Source organism: Manacus vitellinus, unplaced genomic scaffold (genome assembly GCF_001715985.3).
Source record: "Manacus vitellinus isolate BGI_N305 unplaced genomic scaffold, ASM171598v3 scaffold_20_pilon, whole genome shotgun sequence".
NCBI lineage: Eukaryota > Metazoa > Chordata > Aves > Passeriformes > Pipridae > Manacus > Manacus vitellinus.
The window spans coordinates 9,892,994-9,907,019 of NW_021939471.1; the positions used below are offsets into that span (position 1 = coordinate 9,892,994).

Sequence of the window (14,026 nt, forward strand, 5' to 3'; positions counted from 1 at the left end):
AAGAGCATGTACATAGTGCATGCATGAAGACATGAACATTTCAGGCTCCCTTCTGGTTCAGATAATCTGTGCCAAATCCAACCTTTGTGTAAGTAGGAATGACTCCAAACAAGTTATAGGAGTCACTCTTTATTACTAGTATTAATGGAAGTGAATTTGGCTCTCCTTGCATGTGCCATTTGGAATAGTTTATTTTTCACATGAGGTTTGGCAGGGATTTTTCCCAAATAATTTCCCCCCAAAACTACCCCCAAAAGCTGGCCTGCACATTTAAAAATCACTCTGCTTAGTTTGGACAGCTCTGTAGAATACACCCCAATCTGAAATCTTCATTATGCAGACATAAGTAGTGACCATAAAAAGTTCTTGACTGGTAAGTTAATCATACATCCTAATACACTGTTTTGCGTACTCAATATTTTAACAACAATTAATTCTTATCCATGTTTTTCAAAGCAGCTATACTTTAAGTAAGCTATTGTCCTTTTATTTTTTTTTTAATTTAATGTTTTCTACTAATAGTCTATGGACTCAAAGTCTGGAATTTTCATCAGTTTCTGCTATATGGTTTCACGTAGTACATAAAATTGTCAGCTTCTCCCATTGCGCTAGAAGACAGGAATGTTACTATTCTAGAAGTTGGAATTTTGGTTTCTAACCGTGGTCCAACACAAACGTTTGTGTGTTTTGGGAACCTAACCTATTTGAAATGCAACATCCTGAACCTGGAATTAATTGATCATGAAAAGTACAAACAGCTCCTTATTCATCCTGAAGCAAGTGCAGAACCCTTTGACACATTATGGAAAAATAATGCAGTTATTAATGCTCCTTTCTTTGTTCTGGTTGATTTTTAGGCTTGGAACCCTGCCAGGCACACAATAAAGTACTTGGCCTTTAGCACAGACAGGCATGATTCTTCTTTCATACTCTCAACATGGAACTGACAAAACTCAGTACATTACGGATTTGTTTCAACGGAAATGTTCACAGCTAGTATCCAAAGACAGGTTTTCTTGTATCTTTAGGTTATTTACAAGCTTTCAAATCTGATCTGCAAATAAGGAAATGACTTTTAGACCCAGTTAACACAAGGTTTGGTACACTGAAGCAGATGTAGTCACTAACAGGTGAAGAACTCTTTGCAATGTGGCTGGTATTACATGCAATCCTTGAATGTACTTTAAAAAGATAAAGTTTCAAGGATTTGCTGCCACCCTGAAGGAAAGAATTGATGTTTTAAGTAACTGGATTTGTACAAAGTCTGTAAGACAATCCAAGTAAATCCTCAAATAGATGATTAATTCCTCATTATTTAAATGCCTTTAAATACAAGTGCAGATGCTAAGTGCACAGCTTTGTCTTGACAGCTCCTTAGCTATTTCTTATGATCTGCTATTAGGCTGTGACTCTAAAGCCCTGAAAAAGAGTGCCTATGAAAAAGCCTTCCAACTCCTAGAGATACTAAGTTCTTGAAGCTTATGGCTTACATAGTTCTCTCAGGGTCTGACTGATACTGCAGCTATGATAATAGTAAACATCCTCTGCCTCATTCAGTAGACCCAGATTAGCTTTGTCTTGGATAGATTCATGACTACTTTGAATATCTGATGTTCCACTAAGACATGAGCATGTGTGCACATGCCTAAACTCTTTTTTGAGCTGATACATCATAATATACTCTAGCTGTCAGAAAATTTTAGGCTAATCTCACATTACACTGACAACAATAGGCATTCATTTTCCTAGACAATATTTATACTTATCATCAGCCTGTCCTTTGGTTAACTAGCTGAGGTCTACTTTAAGCCTTGTGATCCACTCTACAGAATTTGGCTTATCATTTATCCTGGTCGTAAACCTAAAAAGAGAGGGTGGGAGAAGGGGGGCAAGGGGCAAGTCCAAAGGATGCAAAACTCAACAACAAATGGAAGCACGATAGAACTGGAAAAGAATTTCAAAGGATCTGGCTTTATAGCACAGAGAGTGCTATATACATGCGTCTGTTTATGGAGACACACTAAACTGAATTATTCAGTTCCTTACAAAAAGAAAAAGAACAGACTGTGGGGAAGAGAGAGCAGAATGAAGGCGCAAGAGAGCAAAAATTCATCCAGCAACAGATGAGAAGAACAGAGAAGAATTGGAAAATGGATGCAGGGGGAGGAATGGATGAAAGAATAGCAGGCCTATTTAAAATGAATTTTTGACCTTATTTTTAAAACATTTATGGATCCCAATTGCCTGTCATGAGATCATTTCCCCCTACAATGCTAGCTTTTCAGCCGGCTCTGCACTTTAACTTGATTTATCCCACTTAAAAAAAGTAGATTGTTAGAAATACCCCTTCTATTAGAAATTTTGTCCCATTACAGTGTCAGCTAAAGGCCACTTGTCAATGTCAGCTTTATCAGATAGAAATTTGCCTCATGAGTTTTTAGATACTATTTTGGAGAACAAGACCCAGGGTCCATTTTTGAGGCTGCTGATTTGCGATGGGATAGTGTCTTCTCAAATTATCCTCTGCTTTTCCCAACTTATCTGCATGTTTCATGAGATGGTGGGAAGTGATTACAGCAGCTGCTGTACATTAGAAAGACATCTTGTAGGAAAGTTGGCTTAAGTAAAACAGTTGACTGAGAAAAGCAAGGATAGAACTAATCGAGTCTTAAAAATATATAGAGAGACCCAGTATCTCTTTTCCAGCTGCAGCTTCCCTGGTGCCATAACCTCCTGTGGGAAGGAAGAAAACTTATAGCAGAAGGTTTTCCTCCTCCTCAGCTGTCTGTTGACTCTTTAAAGAAAGACCTGACATCCTGAAGATTAGAGTAAGTTTTTATTTATTCAAAATCATGCAATTAGTCATCTTCACTGATGAGTAAAGGTAGAAAAAAAATCAGCTGTTGTTCAGCCTGTGTTATCACAGTACTGCTGAGGGTCAGCAGCCTGAGGTGGGAATGATGGCTTTGCTTAAAAAAAATATCTGGAGGACTCTTGTGGTAAGATGTTTTGAGACATTTGTTTTCTTTTTAATATTTTGATTCTATTTTTGTTCCTTCTTTTCTGTCTGAATAGATTGATGTAACATAGGTATTTTAAGGGTAAAACTATATATAAGAGTAACAAATTTCAGCCATGAGTCAAAAGACAGCAAGCTGTGGCTGCAATATTTTCCAGACTAAAAGACAGTGCCTATGAAAGCAAAGCTGGATGGATCAATGGGTGATATTGTTGCAGAGAAGAGACCAGAAGTCTTGGAAATTTATAAACCACTTCAACAAGAAGAACTGTTGCAGCAACAAACTTCAGAGCATTAAAGCCCTCAAGGTAAACTCTGATTTTTGAGCTGACTGCCATTCCTCACAACAAAAAAATTTAAAAATATTCTGTACTGGAAGGACAAAACACAACAATCCTGGTGCCACTATTATTAATCATTTCAAGATTGAGACACTTAAAGCGCCCTTTCAGGTGCTCTGATTAAGGACAACGTGCCTCACAGGAAAAGCAAAGTTTTGGAAATCAGTAATCTCTGGGCATTATACCTAATAGGAAAGGCTTAGAAAGGATTACCTAGAAGAAACCTTTGTGAATCTTGTGAAACTACACTGGACCATAAATCTCAACCTCCTCTGAGGATCAATAAAGCTTTATCAGTTTCAGATACGAAGTAGAAATCCTCAGGTTGCTGAAGAGCTACCATTGACCTAGTCTGAGGGCTGTCAGGACACTTAACACAACATAGTATTTCAACAGAAAGACACATTTGATGCATATTCTTATTTTAGTTTACAAAAGCAATTCAGAAAAAGAATAGCAGCTACACTGGCTCCCAAATCTGGTTCACAAAATTTAAGGCAGTAGATTACAGTTAACTGCTCCAAGGAAAGAATTATTTTGCTGAAGATGACACTTTTGGTAATTGAATCAGAGGAATATATACAACAACAGTTTTGGAGTTAATGAACAAATATATATGATAATTTATGTAAAAACACCCCTTTCAACTCCATATCTCTCTGTGATTGCAATAATGTCTAGTCTTGCTTAGGATTTTTTAGACTACAACCTCAATCATTGCAGATTTCACTTCAGGATTCACACTGATAGTTTGGAGACATTAAACCCAACAACGTTAGTTCAAACTTCTCATGTATATAGATCCTTGAGATTTTAACATAATTCTGTGTTTTTTTAAACTAAAATTTCAAATTTAGCATAAACTGCATTTTATCAAAGTTACATTTTTGAATGCTGGTTGATTATAATTACTTCTAAAGAGACAGAGTCCAACTCTGAAACCTGCTCAGGCAGAGCTCTTGAGTACTCATAGACTGTAGCTGTTGCATTTATTTAACACATTCAAAAATCTGTCACTGTAGATTTAACCTCTGATTCTACCATGGGTTACAGGTTACTCTTCAGTAGAGGGGTAGATAATATGTCTCTGTGTAGTGCGAGTTCTAGATGTAAAACAGGGAATACAGCATGCCTATAACAGTTCTATAGCATTGGTAGAATATTTTAAGATCTTTTGATAGGAGAGAAGCAAATTATTACATTTAAAAGTTAACAGAGGCTGTATCATGGCCAGATTGCTACTGTCCAGTGTGCAGAAGGAAGGGCAGGAGTAGACATGCCTCTATTTTCTCCCTCTCACTTTGCAACTAAGCACAGGGAGAGTCTGCTCTTCTAACACTCTTGTTAACCCAGAGAATCACTGGATGAACTGCAAGAGTATTATAAATCCTGCTGAAAAGCCCAGATGCTACCACTGGTGATACAGTTTGATACTCTTTGGGCCTAAAGAGAGGAAACCTGGGCCTAAATCAAACACAGCGAACAGACAAGTTAATTTTAGCTAAGTTCTTGTTATTAACATTTTCTGTGATGGGCTGGTATTAAGGATTTCTCCATTTCTACGGACTTCCCAAATTCATGTTAAGCTGATACAGGATTTCTGGAAAACAAAAACCTTTTGCTAACCCTGACTGTTGCAAAAGCACTTTGCATCACGTTGTGGACCTACCCAACGCTGGTCGTAGTCAGACAGCTGTGTTCTTCCTTCGTCGTCCTCATAGAAAGGTAAACCTTCTCGCCTGGCCTGGTGGTACTCCTTCCGTAACCTCTGGATACGGTCAGCATTCCCACTACCTGTACAGCCACTGAGAAAAAAAAAACAAACAGCAAATGAAATAAAACTTCTATGAACACACATATCTAATACCAGGTAAACACACAGAATTGCTAGAACTGAGACAAATGGATTATGTTTGATTCGCCTCACTTGAATAGTGTCCACTGTATCACCCTTATTTTTGCTTTCTTATATTAATAAAGCTGCTAATTGTGAACTTGATCCTTGTTTTCAAAAAAGTCTGTCCCTGTCCAAAGAACTTAACAATTCCAGTACAAGACAAGAGACAACAGATGGATGCAGACAGATGGGGGAGCACAAGAAAACTTTTAACATTCCTATGAGCAGCTATAAATGGCTATCATATTTTAATAATAATGATGATGATGATAAGCTGACAAAAAAAAAGTTTCCTTTTGCTCCCACACTAAATGTGGAATTTCCCTAAAATTACATTTGTTCAAGGTAAAGAATAAACTATTATTCACAGAGAAGCACAGAAAGAAGTTTTATGTTATAAAAAAACAAACTCTCTCCTAAATATAAAAAGAACTCAAACATCAGCCATGAAAATACAGAGGAGGCAAGAGAGATGGGAAAGCACACTATTAAATCTTGACACCACCTTTTTAAAGTGGTAATTAAACAGTAATCCACTTAGTAATCCACAAAGACTCACTTGTATGCTGAACTGCATACACTGCAAACTGGCGTGGTAAAGCTGGTGGAGTTCCTTAGTTTACCTAGTTAAACACATGCCTTTCTGTGGGTTTTGACCCTGGTAAGCCTTCTAAAACCTTACAGCTGGATTTGTACAACTGTGGAATTTCAAGCTATAACCTGGAAATATTAAATGAAATCCTGAAAATGGCTAAGAATTCAAAAAATTTTGATCGTATTTAAAATTAATAAATTAAGTTTCCTGCAGCTATTTCCAGACCTGCTCTAGTCAGCACTAGGGGGGAAAACTGACTGTATGGCTCAGTAGCATTTACTGGCATTCATGGGCAATTATCATACAATAATTTGTGGCTGGTCCTAAACTCAAACCATTGTTATTGCAGCACACCATCATATATTCTCTTAATCTACAACCCTAACTCTGTCTTACCAACAGTGGATTACAGAGATAGAGATTTATTCACATAAGCACAGACTCAGTGGAGCATCTTGATACACTGCACTCCACTATGAGTATGCCAGAATTTAGGGAAGCCTTTTATAGGATTTGCATAGCAAACTGAATTTGGACAGCACATACAAAATACTGGACATAAACCTATCAGTTCAATAGTAACCAGTTAGAAATTAATTGCCAATGAAGGGAAATTCCATGTAGGCTGCAAAGGGAACTGAATATGCAGTCAGGATTGGAAATGTTTGCTTGCAGCATCAGTATGTTTCCATGAAAAATCAAATTACTTCCCTTTCCTAGATCCTAAGTTATCCATCCACTGTACTCTATGAAGTCCCTGAGGTTTCAAGCTTCTCTGGCTGACTTACCCAAGTCTTCCAGAGCATATGAAATTTTTCTCATGGTCTGCCAAGACAGCGCAGAAAGCTTGCACAAACTCTGTGGACTACTGAGGGAAAAAAAAAGTATATTCTCTTTTCCCTTTTATTCCTTCCACAGATAAATGCCTCTGCTCCTTGCATGAATTCTTGTCAAATAGCGGAGAACCATTTCCAGTTTGCAGAACACTGAGGTGTAGCTAATGGGGACTATCACTTAGAACTGTGAAGCTTGGTCCACAGCTCATGAGCAGTACAATAATGGTGAAATCCCCTGACTTTACTTGTGAGTACAGATAAAGCATTTAATTAGGGCTGCTAACGTACAGATAAGGCCCAAAGTATTGTCCCAGTTGCTTTGCCAACATCATTGCCCAAAGCAGCACTAGCTAACAGGGAAATGCTGAAATACAGGCAACAGGTCTAGTTTGATTCCAGCCAATCTGACTCCCTGCAGCTCTCTGCAAACTGTATTAGCACCTGCCACCAGTGCCCTAATGGCCACATACCCACTTTCTACCTCCAGGTATTTTGTCTGAAGAGGTAATCTGAAAATACCACATATTGTATTGTATGAAAAACACATATTGTTGGTTTCCCCCCCCCCCTTTTAAAATGAAATCTGAGACTGATAAATTGTAAGAGACAGTAACAGCAGTCTGTGCTTCACTGACTGCAGATCTGCTGTAGGTGAACTTCTTTCTGCTCAAACCCATTGAGCCAGCAAGTAGAAGTGGTGCTGCAGAGTTCAAGTTGATTATATATATTACAAGACAGGGCCTGACATATTGTGCTTTGGCAAACCTTTGCCACATTGTATTAAAGTACAAACCCTAACCATGAGAATGAGTAGGAACATTTGAATGAAAGATAGCAGCACATGGAAAGTTATCCATCTGGATTAGTGTGAAAACACAAGCATAATCTCTGTGGAAACTAGCAACTCCGTGAAGTCTGATTTCCTGTGCTTCTCTCCTGTGGGTTCTCTGGTGTCTGATAACGGTTCACACTGCAGTGCTTCACCCCAGAAAGAGCATTCATCTGGGCCTCTCTAGCAAGCTGCTTGTTTTCATAAAACTTAGTGTTCCAGTATCTCTTGATCATCAAGCCACCAATCAAGTCTAGTCCAAGACAGCCAGCATGTTCAGAATTTGTTAGAAAGGTGGGGTGAACAAGTTGGAAGAGGGTCGGTCAGTACATCCGCTTTGCTTTTTCAGGATACAGTTAAAGCTCCACAGGTTGTTTTTTTTTTCTTTTCTCCACCACAGTTTATGTAAAAGACATTGGCATTTGAAAGAGCTGCATTCTAGCTTACCATGAAAATTTTACCCACTCCTGGGTAAAGTGAGATAAATATGATGCCCTGTGCAATGCTCATGAAACAGTTCTGAATTTCAAGTTGGCTCCTGACAATTATGTGAATATATGAACCACATTCAAACTCACCAGATGAATTCAATCAGCACTGTGCAAATATCGCATACATAATCTATTAGTTTACCCCAAAGAAACTGAAGCATTGAATTCAAACAGAATGAAGTCATCAGTAATAAAAAAAAGAAACTGATAAGGCAATATTAAAAAAAACCCAACACAATATTCCAAGATTTGCAGAGAAGATCATACATTGACTGTAAACTATTCTCCCATCTGCCTATAAATACATAATTAAAAAATATTGGTTTGATCAGATAGCAGTTCTCAGACAGGGAAACAGTAGATGAATACCAGTTCAAATGTTTCAGATGCATGACTATTTACACTAAAAAGAAACCTGAACTTACAGAGGAAATATAAAAACAATACTCCAATCAAAGTCACTTTATATTAAGGACACTTATTGAAGCTTTTCAGCAAGCCTAGTAAACACAGCAGACAGGTTTCTTTTACAGTAGCTTTACATTTAATGCAGTGATCTCCTTGAGGAGATATAAATATTACAGTTCTCATAATATCTACAATTTTGTGCACTGACATGGCTCCACAGCTGTGCTATAGGTTCTTCAGAGAACCTTGCAACCACACATACATGATCCCCTCCACCATCACCTGTTCCCAGGATCTAATGTTTAATCTACCCACGGACTTCTCTGTGTCACGACAAGACTGTAAGAGAACCATCCACTCTGCATTCTGTGATTGATTTTGGAATGATTTCCTAAAGTTGTGCTACATGTAAGGAGACTGATTCGGAAATGGCTGATACTGGGAAGTTTTAAAATAATATCTAGGTGAGCAAATAAATCTCCGAGAAACTTCAAAAAGAGTTTAGCAAAGACTCAGGTGCTGATTTCAAACAACAGTAACAAAACGGGTCCAAAATCCCAAGCCATAAACAATATTAAAAGAAGTTTAGCAGTTCTTCAAATATGGTGCACACACTGTAAGGTTTGGGTTGTTTGTTTTTGTTTTTTGTTTTTTTTTTTAAATCTAACATAAACATTGAAAAGAGGAAAAAGCACATTCCTGTCAGCCATTCTGTAGTTCTGTTAGATACAGACCTTAAAACCAAAACTTTCTTCTCACCTGGGAGAAAGATAAAAAAAGTCTCAGTGATCGTTCTACCCCATGCTGCTGGGGCTGTACTACCAACTGAACAAACACCAGAAATCAGCAATCCTCTGCCCTGTGCCTGCCCCTGTCAGAAGCACTATGCAGGTTACACCTTGCCCACTGTGAATGCAAAGGGACCTGCTATGAAACAGTCACTCAAGTGATAGGGCTGGAACAGGCAACCCAAGACAAAAAGGAAACCATAATGTGGCACAGACTTAGCTTCAAGCTATCTCTAACATTATGTAAAATATGACTATGAAATTTTGTCCCATCATCTCTGAAGAGACAGATGAACAAGCACCACAGCAATAACATTTTATATCTAATATGACAGACAAGTTATTTTTTTAAAGAATCAAAACACCATAATCAGCGTTTAATATGTATGGTTCAGGTTTTGCACAATAAAATCTCCCCTCTGTTCTTCCTCTGAGTTGCTAATCAGGATTTCCATCATTCAGGTTAAAATGACAATTTTAAATTAGTGACTTCTTGATGCAGCTTTCTTGATAACACAAAATTAAAAACAAGTGTTGCACATACAGAGTAAGATGAACCACTTACTGTATATAAACATATATTTAAGGAGGCAATAGACATTTTGTTTCTGGTGGTTTTCCTAAACACATTAATATTGCTTTTTTGCCAGCCACTTCTTTCACCCAGCTGACTGTCAGCCCCTAAGCAAACAACTGGTGCTCCCAAGTTAAAACAAAACAAGCAAAAAAAAAAAAGAAGAAAGAAAAAAAAACTCTTCTTTTAGAGAATTTTCCTGTAACAAACAAATCCAAGACAAAACGTGATTCACAGACTCTAGAAACTGGACAATCTTCCATTCACAATCTGGTATAAAACAAAACTAATTTTACATACTGAAAGGAACACAGTGGTCTACAAAGATGTACAGTATAAGGGAGTCCAACAGAGAATGTAAGAATATCTTTCACTTAGGATAAAACTTTCATTTTGAAGTTATAACAAATAAATATTTGAGTAAGTTACTCTTTCAGTTCCAGCCCTTGTCTTTCTACCCTGAAGTATTACATTGCTCATGAAGATATTTCTGCAACCTCAATAGTAAGAGGGAATAAAAAGAATGGTGGGAAGTGATAAAAAGAAAATCAATTATAAGAACATAATTCTACAATATTTCAGCTTTCATCTTTGTCACCACCAAGAGAAAGAGACTTTAGAGAGAAAAGAACATTTGTTGTTTTCATATGCACTTGCTTAAAGGAACGGCATTGTAGGGAACGACTTGTCAGAAATACCTTGCTGACACCACTGATATTGCCTTGCAGGTTCCAGATTCACTCTTTGATATTCACTCAAAGCCAGCCTGATTGGCTACACTTGATTTGGACACCTGTGCAAAGTGACTCTAAGATGACTTTGAGCCCTGTTGCATTTAGACAGGACTATCTGAGAAGGTCTGTATAGATGGGCTGATGTGAGAAGCATTGGATGGATATGTTTCTCTCTGTGTACATAAATACATATAAAGAATCATAAATAAACTGCAGAAAAACAAGTGACACTGAAGAAGCTATTTATGCTTGAGTTTATTTGAACCTGTATATTAAAGTCCCTGAACCTCAATCTGCTTTACAATATTTTAAAAAATCATAAATGTGCTTCAGCTGTACATAAGCTGTCACCTTTCAATTCTTTAGGCTAACATAAAAGCAGTACAACCACTTCTGTCCAAAAGGTCAAAGCCTCCTAGGGCAGCACATGACTACCATTTGTCTGGATGTAAATTGAGTCCCATTGACCCTGTAGCATCACTACTGACCTCTTGACATTAGGAGCTTAGTGGAAAGAGAGAAGATGATATTCTCAAGTTCCTACAGACTCATTAGGAAGAAAGAAGGAAAGAGAACCTGGCATGATATGAATTAGCAGTGTCATTAACCTTTTCTTTCCCCAAATAGCCCATAATATGTTTATAGTAGCCTCAAAAGAGCCATCTGAAGATTGAGACCAACAGATTTGTATCACTTTCAGTTTTTCCAAACTGTTTATAAAATATCTCAGTGGTTTGACACAAAGTATCCTTTTATGTTTCCCTCCCTTCACATGACACACACCACCTTTTCCTGTTTGTCATGGCAGATGGCCTAGACATTCAAATGAGCATCATCTTTTCAAACCAGGCCACTTTTCATTTCCATTACTCTCCTTTGTAACTTATAGTTGACTACAGCTGGCCAGAAATAACAGGAGGTATACTCCAATTTGTTGTTTTATGGAAACAAAACTGGCATGCTGAGGCTTGACTTCACTGTAAGCAGACATGGTATGTGCTACTCTCAACAGAATTAGGTTATTTGCAAGCAAGTAGAAAGGAAAGAAAAAAAAGGCAGACATTTTCTTGTTTGTAGCCAAACTGTCATCTTTCTTTTAAAGAAAAGACTTTCTTTTTTTCTTTTTTCTTCTGAATGTATTGTGCCTCATCAAAGAAGGCAATCACCAGATTTTAACTAATAATAAAAAAAGAGATGTCTTTACAGTTCGGGCTGGTTAATGGCAATGTCTGTTTCTGGCATGGGACCAGTTTACTGCTGTCTTGTTGATCTGAGATGTGCACTTGTCTCCGAAGGGCTAGGAAAGCAGGGAGATTAGGGACTCAGCTGCTGACAACAACCAAACTCTCTATAAACAATACACAATGAAAATAATGAAAAACAGATTTTCCTGGTATTTTCAGTAGCCTCTAGACAATGCAACGGTTTCTGGTTTCTTCACTAAAGATGATATCAATTATGCCTTTTATCCATCATGCAGAAGTCACGTGTGAGGCATAATTGAAGGCCTTCTCTCCAAGGTAATTTCATCTGGATTTACACAGCAAAGTACTTAAATTGCCTTTTTTGGCACTTTGTATTACAACACAGCTTGGGAAGGGTTATTTTACTTTACTGATGTAAAGCAGCTGGCATATTTACAATAGATAGGTCACATCAACACAGAGCAGATTTTCAACCCTCCAAACCCCATTTACAGCAGCTTTAACAATTCAACAAAGCAAATGCTGAATGCTAAACTCTTGTGTAGAAATGTAACTCTATTTCTTAATGGCTATCACACCTGCCTGCAACTGGAAGCTAGGTTTTTTCACTTGTAGGCTATTGCTTTTTGCAATAAGTTTATTCAACTTATCGCTAAAGCTGAAATAATAAGTACTTTACAGACTTCCAATGAATTAGCCATTCAACAGTCCCTCAGGAATTCTCTTTACCACACACAAAGCAAAAGCAGGAGGGAGAGAAGGTGACAATTCAGTGCAGTCTTAATTTCTGCACTCCCTTCTGAGAAAAGAATCGAAGGTCTACAAATTTGCTCACAGTAGCTGCTTCTGCTCATGTTCTAAAACAGATTTTGTTGAAAACTACAAAGCCCAGAGTAACTATCCATTCTCTCCCAGAAATTACCTCTCCAAGTTTCACACTAGAGACTATATCATCCTGCTCTTTGTTCACACATGCCAATCTACACCATCGTCAAAGTGGAGGCAACTAATCCTCTGTGTGGGTTGCTTTTTTAATACCTGGCCTAGGTAGAAAACTCAACCTCAACTAAAAAAAGAAAAAAAGTCTCTGTGTCTGTAATTCTGTGACAGATATAGCTTACATTTAATAAAAAAAAATTCACACCATATGCAAAGCATCAGGGAAAAGCACAGATCTCAGAGCCAAAACACACCCAACTATGAAGTTGGCTTTTTTTGGGTGTTTTTAATGAATGGTCACTACAAGGATAACATTAATTCAGCAATAGGACTTTTACGGGAAAAAAATACAAATGTAATTTATCTTTTTTAACTGTCAGTTGCATTTCCAAAGCTTTAAAGTCTGTAGCTTCCAGCGGCCTTTTGTCTTTCTGCCATGGCAGGAATATCTTGGACAGCTGTAAGAGCTTTGTAAGCTATCTTTCTCAAAATCCATTAGCTAATTCAAGGAACCTAATTAGAGCTGCCATTTTGATGGAGCATATTGAATGCTCTGTATAAACTAGTAACACCATCAATGTTTATTAAAAATTGCAAGAACCAAAGCTCTCCGTTCCATATAAATATTAATGGACTGATACACAATAGTTATTGAAATATAGATGGCATTATGACCACAGAAATACACACAGGTATACTTACAACCCAGTGTGATGCATTTATGCACAAAGGCTGAAGTACAGAAGCAAAACCTAGGGACAATTTTACACAAACTGTTGAAAATTGACCAGCTTCCATTTACACTATTCTTATGTGCATTAAGGGAAGCAAAGCACACTAAAGATGATTTGTTTCTTGTGTTTTTCCTGAGCAGTGTGCTGACAATTTGGAGTGCATTTTGAGCTTACCTCAAGAATGCACTCCAGCTGGAACCATTTTATAGCTCCTCTTAAACCAGCCACTCCAATCACTGTACTTTGTAGATATTTACACATATTCCAGTACTATACTGTTTAAGGGTATCCAAAGATTCAAAGGGAATTTGCACTGTAGAGTTAAACCTCAAATTTTGCTGTAGACAGCAACAAAATCGGTGAAAGGAGCCAGACATCTGGAGCAATGCTTTCCTACTTTCTGCTGCGTAAAAGCCCAACTATAATGAAAAAACAACTCGCAGACAACGATACAACACATGATATACTGACCACTCTAAGAACATATCAGAGACCTAATTAGGTTAGGCTGTACAAGCATATGCCTTTGGCTGCAGAAATAAAAAGTTTTCTGGCTACTTCACAGCTTTGTTTTTAACTTGATACTTCAAAAATGGAACTGCAGAAAACCTCATATGTTACCATTTCAATCTGATG

At 37.6% G+C, this 14,026-nt stretch overlaps 1 protein-coding gene across 1 annotated transcript in view; it reads right to left on the reverse strand.

Annotated features, from left to right (window-relative positions):
• Window positions 1-14,026, reverse strand: part of PARD3B (par-3 family cell polarity regulator beta) — a 371,837-nt gene that overhangs the window by 45,915 nt on the left and 311,896 nt on the right. Inside the window, exon 21 of the mRNA XM_018071589.2 lies at window positions 5,030-5,165. Coding sequence (XP_017927078.2) covers window positions 5,030-5,165 — 136 coding nt within the window. The remainder of the gene's footprint in view (window positions 1-5,029; window positions 5,166-14,026) is intronic.